General features: G+C 50.4%; 9 protein-coding genes across 9 annotated transcripts; 6 read left to right on the top strand and 3 right to left on the bottom strand.

The window, feature by feature from the left end:
* Window positions 1-2: 2 nt before the first annotated feature.
* Window positions 3-1,000, bottom strand: PC9H_003897 (uncharacterized protein; the record flags this gene model as incomplete). Its single annotated transcript, XM_036773489.1, has 8 exons — window positions 3-105; window positions 170-271; window positions 321-346; window positions 404-452; window positions 514-519; window positions 575-627; window positions 677-924; window positions 976-1,000. The coding sequence occupies 8 exons, from the start codon at window positions 998-1,000 to the stop codon at window positions 3-5; spliced, it is 612 nt and encodes a 203-aa protein (XP_036634962.1).
* Window positions 1,001-1,161: 161 nt separating this feature from the next.
* On the top strand, window positions 1,162-3,112 carry HAS1 (ATP-dependent RNA helicase; the record flags this gene model as incomplete). Its single annotated transcript, XM_036773490.1, has 6 exons — window positions 1,162-1,432; window positions 1,488-1,687; window positions 1,742-1,859; window positions 1,912-2,213; window positions 2,279-2,599; window positions 2,654-3,112. The coding sequence occupies 6 exons, from the start codon at window positions 1,162-1,164 to the stop codon at window positions 3,110-3,112; spliced, it is 1,671 nt and encodes a 556-aa protein (XP_036634963.1).
* A 315-nt stretch (window positions 3,113-3,427) lies between these two features.
* On the top strand, window positions 3,428-4,610 carry PC9H_003899 (uncharacterized protein; the record flags this gene model as incomplete). The annotated part of the gene is made up of 8 exons (XM_036773491.1): window positions 3,428-3,442; window positions 3,513-3,615; window positions 3,679-3,721; window positions 3,779-3,791; window positions 3,846-3,893; window positions 3,951-4,005; window positions 4,065-4,223; window positions 4,285-4,610. The coding sequence occupies 8 exons, from the start codon at window positions 3,428-3,430 to the stop codon at window positions 4,608-4,610; spliced, it is 762 nt and encodes a 253-aa protein (XP_036634964.1).
* Window positions 4,611-4,929: 319 nt separating this feature from the next.
* Window positions 4,930-5,289, top strand: PC9H_003900 (uncharacterized protein; the record flags this gene model as incomplete). The annotated part of the gene is made up of 2 exons (XM_036773492.1): window positions 4,930-5,134; window positions 5,195-5,289. 2 exons carry the CDS (start codon window positions 4,930-4,932, stop codon window positions 5,287-5,289), a joined length of 300 nt encoding a protein of 99 aa, XP_036634965.1.
* Window positions 5,290-5,459: 170 nt separating this feature from the next.
* Window positions 5,460-5,888, bottom strand: PC9H_003901 (uncharacterized protein; the record flags this gene model as incomplete). The annotated part of the gene is made up of 1 exon (XM_036773493.1): window positions 5,460-5,888. The coding sequence occupies one exon, from the start codon at window positions 5,886-5,888 to the stop codon at window positions 5,460-5,462; it is 429 nt and encodes a 142-aa protein (XP_036634966.1).
* Window positions 5,889-6,837: 949 nt separating this feature from the next.
* Window positions 6,838-7,284, top strand: PC9H_003902 (uncharacterized protein; the record flags this gene model as incomplete). The annotated part of the gene is made up of 1 exon (XM_036773494.1): window positions 6,838-7,284. The coding sequence occupies one exon, from the start codon at window positions 6,838-6,840 to the stop codon at window positions 7,282-7,284; it is 447 nt and encodes a 148-aa protein (XP_036634967.1).
* Window positions 7,285-7,732: 448 nt separating this feature from the next.
* PC9H_003903 (uncharacterized protein) lies at window positions 7,733-10,024 on the top strand (the record flags this gene model as incomplete). Its single annotated transcript, XM_036773495.1, has 6 exons — window positions 7,733-7,801; window positions 7,887-8,162; window positions 8,215-8,349; window positions 8,400-8,925; window positions 8,977-9,071; window positions 9,125-10,024. 6 exons carry the CDS (start codon window positions 7,733-7,735, stop codon window positions 10,022-10,024), a joined length of 2,001 nt encoding a protein of 666 aa, XP_036634968.1.
* A 136-nt stretch (window positions 10,025-10,160) lies between these two features.
* On the top strand, window positions 10,161-11,867 carry PC9H_003904 (uncharacterized protein; the record flags this gene model as incomplete). Its single annotated transcript, XM_036773496.1, has 11 exons — window positions 10,161-10,263; window positions 10,329-10,396; window positions 10,459-10,568; window positions 10,619-10,629; window positions 10,686-10,852; window positions 10,908-11,011; window positions 11,070-11,182; window positions 11,239-11,270; window positions 11,324-11,375; window positions 11,430-11,485; window positions 11,535-11,867. The coding sequence occupies 11 exons, from the start codon at window positions 10,161-10,163 to the stop codon at window positions 11,865-11,867; spliced, it is 1,149 nt and encodes a 382-aa protein (XP_036634969.1).
* A 228-nt stretch (window positions 11,868-12,095) lies between these two features.
* On the bottom strand, window positions 12,096-14,671 carry PC9H_003905 (uncharacterized protein; the record flags this gene model as incomplete). The annotated part of the gene is made up of 15 exons (XM_036773497.1): window positions 12,096-12,232; window positions 12,295-12,320; window positions 12,369-12,517; window positions 12,594-12,693; window positions 12,750-12,841; window positions 12,894-12,920; window positions 12,970-12,991; window positions 13,043-13,112; window positions 13,167-13,442; window positions 13,500-13,558; window positions 13,608-13,614; window positions 13,667-13,947; window positions 14,002-14,068; window positions 14,118-14,138; window positions 14,191-14,671. The coding sequence occupies 15 exons, from the start codon at window positions 14,669-14,671 to the stop codon at window positions 12,096-12,098; spliced, it is 1,815 nt and encodes a 604-aa protein (XP_036634970.1).
* Between the last annotated feature and the right edge of the window lie 188 nt (window positions 14,672-14,859).

The following is a 14,859-nucleotide window of genomic DNA, read 5'->3' on the forward strand; positions in this document are numbered from 1 at the left end:
TGTCAGAATAGCCTGAGTTTCCCAGTTACTTGGTTGATCAACTCGACTGGAGCTGGTCCGATGGCAAGAACCGTGCGGGTCCCTGGATCGACCTGAGTATGTCCGCTGTGAAACAGCAAGTCAGTATCATCGATATACACGGTGACGGTATGGATACACGTCTACTCACGCGTCCTGTATTGACCGTGCGCAGAGATTTAGACTCTTAGCGATAGCCTCCAATTCCAGGAGCTGGTCTTCAGACTTGGCTTTAAGCGCGATTTTGGCTTGCCTGGTAGATCGACATCAGCACATACAGGTGTCGTATGAAAGCGTATTACCCTGTTCTTTCCCAATGTTTAATAAGCTATTCATGGGATTTAGAAGGATGACCTTGTGCGAAGCATTGCATGAAATGGCTTACTCGAGGGTTTTTCTTCACGAGGGCTTTGTAGCATGCAAGAGTGGCGTGTCTAATTATACCGCATAGTCAAGATGGGGCAAAAAGATGCTTCGAGTCCAAGACTCACTGACCCACACCTAATGATACGGAAACGAGTCAGGCAATATCTTGAATCGCGGTGGTATAACTTACTGAGCTGCTACTTTGCCTGGCGTCATGTTCAGGTCCACTCGCACGACAAGAACCTGGGACAACGTCGATTATAGGGCGATCGCGAATTGTGTTATCATTTACCATTTTACATGGTTCCATGAATCCGGCTTGGATTACGGAGAGATCACCGTCAGCAAGGCTTTCGTCTTCCTCTTCCGAGTCGTCGCTTTCGCTATGTTTCTCGTCATCGACGTGTGCCTCGGACGAGTCAGGTACTAAGGGTGTTTTGTCAGGCCCTGGCCGAGGAAGAGATGCGTTTAAAGGCCCGCGAGATCCAACCGTGTATCCGAGTGCGAATGCTGCAACTGCAGCGCAGGATGATGCGAGGACTAGGAGAAGCTAAGTAACCATGAGGTTCAATTATGTCTCCAGTGACTTACACAGTGTCGAAGGTGAGGAAGACATTTTGTGATCGGCGGCAATTGCCGAGCCCATTCGTGACTTTTTGTTTGCAGTCTTCGATTACTTCAGTAACACATCTAATTTCCTACCCCTGTAACCCGTACCTTCTACCCTCCAAGGTCTCATCAAGCCGTATACTACGCCGCCTTCAACATCTCTAAAAAATGACAGCCGAGGAGACATCGGCCGCAGGCCCCAGTGCCAATCCACAAGGACGGCTTCCGTTCTCTACGCTAGACCTGTCTGCGCAAACGACGAGGGCTTTGGAGGAGATGGGGTTCTCTACCATGACGCCGATCCAGGCGAAGACGATACCGATATTGCTGGCTGGCAAGGATGTGCTGGGCGCTGCACGAACGGGATCTGGGAAAACACTGGCGTTCTTGATACCCGCAGTGGAGATGCTGCATCGGCTGAAGTTCAAGCCAATGAATGGTGCGGGTCTACGCTTCATAGACGAATTTGTAAGGCTAATACAGTGTTATAACAGGGACGGGTATCATTATTGTATCGCCTACACGCGAATTGGCACTGCAGATATTTGGCGTAGCGAAGGACTTGATGGCACATCATTCACAGACATTTGGTATTGTGATTGGTGGGGCGAATCGAAGTGCGGAAGCCGATAAGCTAACGAAGGGTGTGAATCTGCTGGTCGCGACGCCTGGGCGACTCTTGGATCACATAATGGTGAGTACTTTCTGCACCTTGGTCTCATTATCGAAGTTATATTTATTTGTGCAGAACACAAAAGGGTTTGTATACCGCAATATGAAAGCACTTGTCATCGACGAGGCCGACCGAATATTAGAGATTGGATTCGAAGAGGAAATGAAGAAAATTATATCATACCTCCCGAATGGTACGTCCCAAGTTATTTCCGAAAGATATATCACAAACTCATTGATGTCTAGACAACCGTCAGTCTATGCTCTTCTCCGCCACCCAAACCACAAAAGTGCAGGATCTCGCACGTATATCACTACGTCCCGGCCCCGTACACGTCGACGTCGACAAGGAGGAAACAACAAGCACCGTCGCCACATTATCGCAGGGCTACGTCGTCTGCCCGTCCGAAAGACGGTTCCTCCTCCTATACACCTTCCTAAAAAAGAACCTCAAGAAGAAAGTTATTGTTTTCTTCTCGAGTTGTAATTCGGTGAAATATCACTCTGAATTATTGAACTATATTGATGTTCCTGTGTTGGATCTGCATGTGCGTTGCGTCTATCTCCCTTTATACACCTGTGCTGACAGACCGATTGCTTTTGTACGGTGTAGGGTAAACAAAAGCAACAAAAGCGAACGAATACATTTTTCGAGTTCATGAACGCCGAATCTGGTATTCTCCTGTGCACCGACGTCGCCGCCAGAGGACTCGACATCCCGCGCGTCGACTGGATCATTCAATTTGATCCCCCAGACGATCCCCGTGATTATATCCATCGTGTTGGGCGAACGGCTCGTGCTGGAAAAGTTGGGAAGAGTCTTATGTTCTTGCTTCCGAGTGAGCTAGGATTCCTGCGGTATCTGAAAGAGGCAAAGGTACCTCTCAATGAGTTCAGCTTCCCGGCAGATCGGATTGCAAATGTACAAAGCCAGGTAGGCACTCGTGTTCTATTCACGCTATATGCATAGCTTTACGCCGACTGCTAGCTCGAGAAACTCTTACAAAAGAACTTCTTCCTGCACCAGTCCGCAAAGGATGGCTTCAGATCGTACCTGCAGGCCTACGCATCGTATTCATTAAAGAAGATATTCGATGTGAATGCTCTTGATCTGGCGAAGGTTGGCAAGGCGTTCGGTTTCTCGGTACCGCCGAGAGTGAACATCAACATGGCGCCTGGGAAGGGGACATCGACGACGTCGAAAGGAGCTCGAAAGCGGCCCAGAGATGAGGACGAGAATGAGGACGAGGTGCTAGAGGAGATGGAGGTCGGTGCCGGTGCTGAGAAGGACGCTGACGACGATCTCGAAGAAACGTCACGGAAACTCAAGAGAAATAACAAGGGGCGCAGGATAGAAGCACTGGGGCAGAAAAAGGTTGACAAGGAGGTGTACCGCAAAGGAAAAGAACGTAAACAGATGGCTAAATCAGCGCAATGGAGCAGGTAGTATGTAGTATTGTGCCGCGTGTATGTTTTCTATTTTACTGCGCTATTTACGTGTCGTGAGCTTGAAACACATACGTGCCCGACACGCGCAGCCAACGCCCATCGCGTACAGTGATCCACATTGCTGGTGCGGTGCAGTTGAGTGCAAGCGCCCAGCTGCGTGCACGTGGAAAGCACGTTGAACCTGCCCTAAATGTCCACGCTGCGTCACACTTATGAACGACGTTCGCCTCTTGCACCTGCTCTCGCCATAATCTCACTCCACCCAACGCCCCCGCCGCCTCTCTGAATCTCTCTTATCGCGAAAACGCAGAAAATGGTCACTACGCAGGTGGGCGTTTTCCCGAGCCTCCTCTCCGGCGGGCGACAAAATGGGCTGATTACGCGTGCTCGACGTCTAGCATTGGGTTTGGGCGACAGGCCACTTTCTGCTCCTAGCGGCTGCGTTTCGCTACTTCCTAGCGACGCTGTTGTTCCGGAGCATCTCTGATTGGTGGTATAAAGGTCGGTTACTAGTCGAAATGCGTCGAAGGCGTGGAAATTGAACTGACGGGCACATGTGTATAGCCGGGTTTACTGGCGCGCTCATAAGTTACGCTATCGTCTGCTAGTGAGTTTTCTCGCTGTATGTCGCGGAATGTGAAGCTTAACTGGGTTGTTTTGCTAGCAAAGCACTAGGTGTAAGCGTGCACCGTTACTCCGAAATGAACCGTCGGTCTGATTAGATATTGCAGCCACCTCAACCCAACCTTGCGTATTTCCGTCGTGCTCTTCCTGATGAGGTAGAGGGATTCTCCACTACTATGGCGCGACAACAAAACTCAACACTTCTCTGACAGAATGTTCAATATTTCGCGGTCGCATTTTTCTGGTGGAGCTCAAAACCCGTTGCATGTATGTGCTGTCTACGAGTTCCCAGTATGCTCGGTGTTCACCATCCCCCGCTTTGCTAGTGGCCCTCCTTCCCTACACGATCTTCTCCCTGTTCCATGCTCTCACCTTCACTCGTACGACCTTGATGCCCCGCTTCCTGCCTCCCAGCCCCGCCGCAACTCAAGGTGGTGCGCCCCAACCCCATCCTCTCGCGAAGCAGTTGCAAGCTTGGGTCAAAGGTATGTGGCGATAAATTTTACTTTTGTTCGTTTGTTACGTCATTTCTGACACATCTGACAGCAAACTACGATGGAGCCATGCGCGTCGTTGCCTATACCGAACTCCTGATTTTCGTTCGTGTTTTCTTGGGAGCTATCACCTTCCGCAATTCCCTCCTGTCGCCTCTTATCTATGCGCACTTCCTCCGCCAACGTTATTATCAATCTGCCTTCACCCGTGAGGCGTTCGCATTCACCAATGGACGCATCGACGGTTTCGTCCGCAAGCCCGGCAACCCCCCGGTTCTCGTCACCATCTGGACTCAAGTGCAAGGTTTGGCCTCTCGATGGGCGGGCAGCGTTATCGAACCTGCCGCCGCTGCAGGAGGTGCCCCGCGACGTGGATAAATCGATGGGTGCAAACTGGACATATGTCATTGAGTTGATACAGTGTCTCCGATTAGAATGAGTTGGGACTGGCATTTACGTGATTCCTTTGCTACAGCTATGTATGGCTTTCTAAAATAATCGAGTCTTTTTATTTTGTACTTGATTGAGCATACTACGTACTCCATGGAGCACAATCCGATTTAGATTGCCGTATGTTCAGGATTCGATGAGGTATCGACTGACGTACCTGTTGTGGGGCAAGGAGTCTTGGCATGTCGTATATAAAGCGGCATGCTCGAAGAGGAACGACAACAAAACCCATATCGACTCTCGAACCATGGCACCCACATTGACAAGCGCATTCTCCGAGTTCCTGCATTCGCTGACCGCCATCGCTGGGTCATTGGCGAACTCGATAATCGCAGTATTCACGGCAATACTCGCTCTATGCCAGGGCGCTATCCTTGGGCTGTTTAGCCTGGGCAATAGCTTGGTCAAGCTTGTTCTGGATGTATTCCAAGGATTAGCGGGCTTCGTCGCTGGTGAGTTCACTTCGTATTGTTATGCGTTGATGATGCTGAGTTTTGGTCACCGTCCTATAGGCAACTTCATTATCATCGCCGTACTCATTGGCGCGTACTTCGTGTACCAGTCAAGACAAGGGAATAGGGCTCAGACAAGGAGCATAAAGTCATAGAGCATTTCACTTTGCTTTTATTTATCACTGAGATCATAAACGCCCTATACAAGGACTGGACGTTTGACGCCTCCAATTGTAACATATATGTTGGGACCAGAATCGCATCAAAAGAGATAAACAAGAGGCCATAAAGACGTTGGGATATGTTACAGAATGAGACGGATATGTTATGCTGATTGAGAAGTGCCTCGACGCTTTTCCTTCAAATCCTTCATGATCTCTCTGCACGACTGCTTGATGGCGTTCTTCAGCAAGCGGCGGAAACTCTGCTTCCTCTTTGGAGAGGGCGTAGCTTTCTTCGCCTTTCCCTGCCCCAACGCTTCTCTGATGAACTCCGAGTCGCGGAGGTAGAACGAGTCGGGCCGGGATAATGTGCCAGTGGCAAAAGGATCGGCACCATATTTAAGTGCGCGAACCTCTGGCGGGTCGAAGGGGGTAATGAACGCGGTTCCCATCTCAGGGGTCCACGCGGTGTGATCCTCAACGCGGGTGCGCGAGGATGGGAAGGATGTGTACTGGGCTGCCGAGACGCCGACTTCGTAGCGCGTTGCAGCTGTTTCGTATGATATGGGGGTGCCGTACGATGTGTAGAGCATGATGGTTATGAGCGTTGAATTGGTTGGGTTGGTTTTGTAGTGGTAAGTTGAAGAAACTTGGGAAAGATGTGTGAGGGTAGGCCAGCATTTATACAAGAATTGGGGGCTGTACGGCGGAACGTAGGACTTCGACAGCGGGAGGCAATTTCACTTCGGGAATGCATCGACGACGGCTCCTTTACATGGAACCGTCGGGTGAGCGTAAGCACAAACACAGCCTTTGGGGTGAATCCGAATTCGCAAGAAAACGAATAATTGTCCGAATGAGAATATGTGTATGGGAACATCGTGTACTTACAGCAAGTTTGGTGCGCTATCAGGCTACACTGTAGTGGACAGCCTAGAACGTTGATCAGGGAAGGCGAGGACGAGGCAAGTTACCTCCAAGAACGTGGCGGTCAAAAGGGGTCAAGGATAGGGGTTGAGGCATTTTGGCGATGGCGGTCAATTCGATCCAAAAAATGGTTCCGTTCGCGCAAAATAAGTGACGTATCCGAGGGATAAATGCTTCCGTCAGAAGGCTCGGAATAGTACCCATGTAGATATAGAACACAAGAATTTGATGGTATGTTATGCCCCAGAGATGTTCAACTTCCGCTCGACGACCTACACTAAGAGGTCCCCTGGTACTTCGAGGTCCTCCCAAACTACAAGGCATCAAGAGGGACATAGTGCAATAGTCACTGGAGTCGGGTTGACAAAGACGGAAGACGGAAGTCGTTTTGAACACTTTGACAGGTGGGTCCGTGAAGAGGTCAAACAGCTTTCAGGAGGTCACACTCCTCAACCCCTTCATCCTCTACCTCATATCGTCGTGGAGCACCTTGTCGTTCGTCAAATAGAACTTACGCTATGCTATGGCGACTATGTCGATCCGCTCCTTCAACGACAGTCCTAGGATTGTATAAAGTGCCAGCAGAGGGCATCAAACCTTCAACTACTTTCCACCATGTCATCCACACGCACACCACCACCAGATATTTCTACTACTATTTTCCAGTCACCGTCCCTGCTCTCGCATACCACCACCGAACACCCCGACTATGATTCAGGACCACACCCAATCGCCCTTGACCCATCAGAATGGGGAGGCAGCGGGTCAGCTATACACCTTGGTGCATACGCCTTCGACTGGGAGTTAGAGCAACCACACCATCCTCATAACGAAACAGACGGCGCCGACAACCAGCGAAGTCAATCGTTGCTTGACAGGATCGTACGCAATATGCGAGAGCAGCTTGAGGAACAGTATTCACCAGCGAAGAAGTCACGGCTGGAGAAGATGAGGTGTGACTTGAGGGATGTTGATGTCGCCGTTCAGATTAGATGCTACAAGGTATACAAGGCAGTGCGGAGAAGGCGCCTGAGCTTGAGCTTTTGGAAGTCCAAACCATGACACTGGTCGAATTCTATTGATCACTCTTTGTTTATCTGCCCCCTGCTTCGTTTCGACTCTTTACATGGACACTTATTATGCACGTTTTTTATGCATCATTGTATGGACTCAGACAATATCTATTGGGATACTGTTGCGCGCTTCAAGTTCGATATGATCTTTCCCCAGACCAAGGCAGAGCAGTTGCAGTTGACAGGGGCCTCTAGGGGCATAAACACGGTCAAATAAATTCTTCGGCAGAACGAACGTGACAGTGACGAGACAATTTAGGCCGAGTTGATTTCTAGCGGGTGAGCGAGACTCGCCATCGTTGATGTCCCGCATACCTGTGCCTACTTCCTCCCCTTCACATCATCGTGGTTTAGGTGCTACCTCTCCGACCCCCATCCCATTCCCAGAGAGAGCCGCTTCGCCCTTGGGTCCAAAACGCTCGGCCACCACCACGTCCATGTCTTCAATATCCGGATACCAGGGCTCTCTCTCCGAGATTCGGAAGAAGCAGTCAAAACGCGACGAGGTGAGGCCCTGCTGCCGTTTGAACCCGCAGGGCACTGTCGTGCAGTGTTTTGGGTGAGGACTGACCGTGTCTTGTCGATGCATAGGCTATCAGGAAGAAGATAGAGTCGGAACTCTCCAGGAAACGAACCATCTCGACTACGAACTATAACGGTTCGCGTGGCAAGCGGGGGAGTAAAAGTGCACCGGCGAAGGGCACTGTTGCGGCACTAAAGCCCACCCCGGCGTTGACTGTCCCCGAGAATATCACGGTTGCTGAAGCCAGTCAGCTATGTGCGGCCAAACGCACAGATTGTGTACTCGTCGTGGACGACGAAGAAGGGCTCAGTGGCATCTTCACCGCGAAGGACTTGGCCTACCGGGTGAGTGTAAAGCAGCTTTTTGAATAACTCCATATTAATACGGCATTCGCAGGTGACCGCGGATGGTCTCGAACCCCATACCACTCAAGTCCATCAAATTATGACCAGAAATCCCATGGTCACCCGTGATACCACAAGTGCTACTGAGGCCCTGCAATTGATGGTCTCGAAGCATTTCAGGCATTTGGTAGGTTCCTTGCAGCTTCGCGATGAATACGTATCTCACCTAGCCTATAGCCTGTATGTAACGAAGAGGGCAACGTAGTTGGCCTCCTGGATATTACCAAGGTCTTCCATGAAGCCCTTGCGAAAGTTGAACGCAGTTCTGCTGCCTCTGAACAATTGTTCAGCGCGATGGCTGGCGTACAGTCAGAGCTTGGAGGCGGGATTTCTGCGAATCCACAAGCCGCTGCCATGTTGGCGTGGGCCGAAAGTCTGAAAGAGAAGACTGCACTTCCAGATTTGACCACCGTCATGGACTCCCGCACACACCCAGCTACCGTCGGACCGAAGGCCACTGTTCGTGAGGTTGCGAAGCTCATGAAGGAGAGACGTACTACGGCTGTCTGCGTCATGGAAGCCCCCGTTTCGTCCATGGAACCTGCTAAGATTGCCGGCATCTTCACTAGCAAGGATGTCGTTCTACGAGTCATCGCTGCTGGTCTGGACGCTGGCAGATGTAGCGTTGTTCGCGTAATGACGCCTCACCCAGACACTGCTCCGCCCACGATGACGGTGCACGATGCACTGAAGAAGATGCACAGTACGTCACAACTTCTAACTAATTTGTACTTGCCTGATATCTTGTTTACAGCTGGGCATTATCTCAATCTTCCTGTGGTCGAGGAAGATGGTCGACTCGTCGCTATTGTTGACGTGCTGAAGCTCACGTATGCCACACTTGAGCAAGTAAGTTCGCCCCCCATATTTTATGTCATCAGACTCTGATCTCACCTATCAAGATGAATTCTATGGCTACTGAAGAGCCCACAGAAGCCGAGGGAGGTCCAATGTGGGGACGGTTCTTCGACTCCATTGGCCATGACGACGGCGATTCCGCCGTATCTGGCTCAGCTCATACACCGCACACTCCAGACCTCCGTCACATGAAGTCGCTCTCGTCTATGCACCACCTCTCCCACCTTCAGCAATCACCAATGTCTGAAGTTCACCCCAACGACTCTGCGTCAGTGGTTGACGATGAGCCAACTTCCGTTTTGGACAGCTTCACTCGCCAAAAGGGCTTGGTCATTCCCCCTACGACTGAGGCGCTCCCTGTCGATGATGGCACCTACGTCTTCAAATTCCGCACACCCAGTGGCAGGACCCACCGATTCCAATCTCGACACGATGACGTGGAACACCTCCGCGAGATTGTTGCCGGAAAGCTCGCCACGGATCCCTTCTTCACTGAGTTCAGGCCAAGTGACGGTTCGACCGATCACCCTGACCCAATTGACTTCATCCTGTCGTACACGGACGCTGACGGCGACACGGTCCTCATTACATCCGACCACGACGTCACAGACGCAGTCAAAATCGCTCGTGCCGCTGGGACCGACCGCGTGGTATTGTTCGTGCAAGGTGGCAAGGGCTGGGCTGGCGCGGATAAGGGAGAAGCAAAGGCGGCTGAGGCAGCCGCTGCTGCGCAGATAGAAACACAAGAAGTCGAGAAACAAGAATCAGTCTTGCCTGAACCCGTAACTCTTACGCCTCCGGCACACGTCCACGTCCCTCCCCCTCCACCCCAGGAGGTCCTTGGGATCCCCAAAGACCTTCTGTTGCCCGCCAGCATTGGCGCACTAGCTGTTGTTATTATCGGCGTATTCGCCGTCTCCAGAATGACGGGGTCAAGATATTGAGTTTTATGATATTACAGTATATTTCTTTGTCTGCGCATTCGGAAATTTCGTTCTCGTAATAACTCACACTCCCTTTCCACTGCTTCGCATTAGAGCTTTTACGAAACTTGCTATGATAATCTAGTTATTCTTCACGATGTCGTCTGCTAATGATCATGCACAATTGAATGACCTTGAATGCCCCATGTGCATAATCACCGGCTGTCAGGGCGATAAGTTCAAAGCCCGCGAGCTTCCGTGTTCGCCACTGCCAGTGACGCGACCTTAGTGTTCCTTCCAGAGAGTTGAACTTCTCGCCGTGCAGCCTGCGACATACGACAAACCATCAAGACGATGCGCAAGTCAGAAAGGGAGGAACTGGTTAATGAATTGGTAACGCTTCATTTCCGAGCCCCTGGTTCAAGTTGGCTCATGGGTGTTCAATGTAACCACAGGCGAGCAGGTTGATGTCGTCTATGGTGGACGATCTGGTGCTCGACGCGACCATACAAGCGCATCAAGAAATTGCGCGGAGTAGGGCGATCTGCTCGGTGTGTCATACCCGGTGAGTAGTTCTGGTGCTGGCGCAGTCGGTCAAGCCTGACGTGTATGTAGATGTGCAGCAGGTGAGAGCCTTGTCACCCCACCCCGCGTCGAGGAGCTGAAGCTTTCATGTGGGAAGTCCATGTACCTGGTCCTTCTAATATCCAGACACAAACAACTGCGGGCTCATCGAGAGCTGGTACGCCGATGTCAGTTGGCAACGGTTCTGACAGTGGGGCATACACGCCGGGCAACTCGAAGTCTGAGGGTGTCGTCAATCTAGAGTGCATGAACTGTGATAGACAGGTACGTTCATTGCTTATGCGGCATCTGATAGAAACAATGACAATCGAATGGTTAGGTTGCGTTCAACCGCTACGCCAATCATCTGAGCCAATGCATGGGCGTGAACGGGAGCTCGCGAAGGGGGTTGTCGAGAGCTGGTAGCAATACCTCCAAATCAAAGTACGTGAAGTCTACTATACATCTCACCCTTTCACCGTGTAGTGATGTTGTTACTAAGAGCTCTCGGGGAACCATCCCGATCAATGTCCCCTGCTTCAGACTTTGGGAATATCTCGGATGATGCTAAGAAGGGCGGGAACAAACGTACAGTGAAGACGAAAGGCAAGCGCGGTAACCGTCTATTAACTTCCATTTCACTTCACTTCTCATGCCGTTTCTTTGGTTAGATGAAGCGGAATTCGACCTTAAAAGAAAGCGAGTAAGTATACAACTAATGTACGCCCATACGCCCTATATTGAGTTGTTCCGCAGCCCAATTCACCTCAAACCTCCCCCGTTAAGAAACCAAAGAAGAAGGCTACAGGTGGGCCCTTTCCCCAAATATTTACTTGCGCGTTTTACAATAGCATGGATGTAGCGTCACCTGTGTCACGCCTGAAGTCGGATTTGGATAACAATGGTCTACCATCCAACGTACGTGTTAGGGTGCCTCGTCTATGTCCCATATCCTCACATTCAACAGCAAATTCCTCAACTACCATCGACGAATTCGATATCCCGAGTCCCTTCCAAGCTCCGTGCTTCATCTACTTCAACTTTTTTAGATCGATCTCCTTCATCGTCTCGGTCGTCTTCTCCAGATGTGGCATCTGTAGCTACAATTGCCACATCATCATCTTTCTCTGGCCCTCGGAGTCCAGGCTTTTCCAGTAAGGGCATATTCAATAAACCACCGAAGAAAGTTACTGGGACCGGCCCGCCAAGGAGACTGAGTCCTCCTAGGCCACCTCCACCGCCGGCGGTGCCATTAGACTATGCAATAGGCGAGTGGAACCCCTTAACGCGGCTTCATTAAAATGACCCCAATTCATCCACTCAGACGTCGAAGGAGACGAGACCGGATCTTCGACAGATACTGATAGCTCATAGATAGCTATCGTATGCTTTGTATCCGTTCTAAACTAACACAGGACAATCTTCTTCCTATCTATAGGCTGCTATAAGCATTTATTTATATACATACCCCCCCCCACCGACAATCTATAAACCAAAAATAAACAGCACAGCCCGGTCATGAAATAATTCAAGTACGCCTGGGTGCCAGGGAAGGGAAGAGGTACCAAATACCAATGAGTACGACGCCCTGGGCCACGGTCATGTAGGATAGGGTCTGCATTCCCTTGACCGTCGCTATCGTGCCCGTGAAGAACGGGAACAGAGCTAGCGAGAACGGTAGCATTCAGATCAGCAGGCCCGCAATTCAGTGGAGATTAGATACGTACATGCGCCAAGGCTAGCAAACGCGGATCTAGGGAGACAATTTAGATTCGTTGATCGAGCAAGAATAAAGCCTTACATTATGCCCATGGACACCATGTGGACTTCATGTGGGAGCAGATCGTTGGCGAGGGCGAGGCAAGCGGGGAACATGGGTCCGTACACAACGCCGATCATGCTGGCGGAGAACGCGTTCCCGGCGTTCGAGTTGACAAACCAGATGAGCAGCTGCATCACAAGAGCGACCACTGGTGGCAAAGCGCGATTAGATCGTTAGCAGGAGGAATCAGAGGCTCTGACGAACATCTGGGTTCCAAGTCGTGTAAGCAAATGGTTGAGTGACAACAAGATGGGGTACATACAATAATGCCAGAATGATGTATTTGCGACGGGTGAAAGTAATCCTGGAAGGCAGATAATATTGAGTTGACGAATCCTTTCAAGGTGAGAAATTGCGTACTTGTAATTGTATCTTCCCCAAAGAAGGCGACCGACCGTGATGCCTCCCCAGAAGCCGGAAGTCACGTAGCCAGCAGTGTTACGGTCCGCGGACTGGGGCGATAGTCAGCTCAAGGTATACGACGTCCGAAGGAAATACACATACTCGTACAGCCAATAAATACGACACGATCTAGAAGAGGGAATAAATTTCAGTTATGAAGGTGGTACGGTGTACTCACAAATCCTTGTGTCGTGGTTTCACTACATGAGTGACTTGAATAACATTGTTGGCTGAACGAAGGAAATACGAACCTTCCACAGTACAACCAAGAGAATACACAGACAGCCCATAGGTAAGGAAGCTTGACTGCCTGAGTAAAAGCTGCAAGCAATCGTGAGCCCTGTGATTACGGTAGCATCCACGTCCAGCACTTACCATTTGGCGAGGCAGCTTTGTCTGATACTATCCCAGAAGTCTGCCTTGAAATGGAAGGCAGGCTACTCTGCGACTGCTTTACTTCCGAATCAGAGATGGAGCCCAGCGCAGTCTGCCTATCGTCAGCGAATTCTTTTAATGTAGGCCTGAATGAATAGGCCAGAAAGCAGGTGTTGAACGCCGACAAAACCAATGATCCATAGTAGAAGTGATTCCAAGGAACCCCTTTCGCGACGATCGTCTGGCAGATGAGAGGTGAAATGGCTCCACCAAAACCTAGAAAATATGGTCACTATTTCATTGAAGCCCGCGGTTCAGGAAGAGAAGACCAACTCCATGTCGCATAAGCGTAGCCCAGGGATGGGCGCGAGAATGTAGAAAAGTAGAGGTTCCTATAAAACAATTAAGCAACTGATTTGGTGAAACAGGGTACAAGCGTACAATTGGGCTAGCGGGAGAGTGTCAAATTAAACGTCTATGGAGGAAGAGATATGGCTCACCAGTGATGATTCCACGAGCATACGCAGCGAATGCATAGGCAAGAAGCAAGACGGGATAACCGCCTCTCGAGCCCATCAGCACGAAAAATGAAGCATGAAGGACGCTGAAGTAGACGATTGCAAAATAGCGCCCTTGTGTTGGTGACGTGCCGATGTCACCTTTTAGATTGGTTCGAGAGAACCATGGGTTAGCAGGGAAGAATGATCGGCTTCGGGATGATGTGCGGGCATTGCTCAACACTTTTGAGATCCATTCTACGAGGACGGTCGCAGCAGCGAACCTATTATCGCTCGTGAAGTCCTAAGTTCCGATACATACAATGAATGAAGCTCACCCGACGGTGCTGCTTGCAAACAACAAAGATGACGTTAAGGGTGTTAGATGGAAGTCGCGTTCAAAATCTAATCATGGATGAGATCAAGTGATCGGACTTGTTTCAGGAACTCTTACAAGGTATAACAGCGCCAGTAACTGTATGAAAGAAAGTGAGCGATTTTCACCAACAAGCGATTGACGACCTTACCACCATCACCCCAACCACACATAAAATACATAAAGTACCCAGCCGCGAGTCGGATCGCTAAACGTTCTGGAGGAGATACAGGAACAACAGGGGGTATATCCACGATGGAATTTTTACTGCTAGCAGTTGGGCTTGTTTGCGAGGGCGTCTGTGGCTCCGATGTGTAGTGCAAGCGAGGTAAAGTGTCTTGATGGCGCGTAGGTTCGGCGTTGGTTGAATAACCAGAGAGATGTGCATTTACAAGGGGAGAAGGATATTGTATTGGAAGATGTCCTTCTCGGGTAGCCTGTGCGATCGGCTCATGGACCTCGTCGTCGACGGCACTATCCTCGTCACCCCCATGGATGTTCGCGTTAGTGCCTTGGAACAATTTAGGAAAGAGGGCTCGAGGACGGATAGAGCTGCGACGGCGTTCTCGGAGGGAGTTAGGACTACAAGAATCGAGAGCAAAGGGCTGAAGCTGAAGATGGATAGAAGACATGGTCTCTGTGCGGTCTACTTTCGTCTCAAGGCCATGATATACCCAATTTTTAGGGTGGCGGCGACTTTCCAAGTTCGAACATCGCTAGGTAGATGCGTGCAGTGTGTTCAAGGGTCTTTCCCCATCCGCACCACGACAAAAGACGTTCCAGTTAGAGCCAACGTAGAATCGGTCCGGTGTCCTCCAAG

Source organism: Pleurotus ostreatus (genome assembly GCF_014466165.1).
Source record: "Pleurotus ostreatus strain PC9 chromosome Unknown scaffold_2, whole genome shotgun sequence".
Taxonomy (NCBI): domain Eukaryota; kingdom Fungi; phylum Basidiomycota; class Agaricomycetes; order Agaricales; family Pleurotaceae; genus Pleurotus; species Pleurotus ostreatus.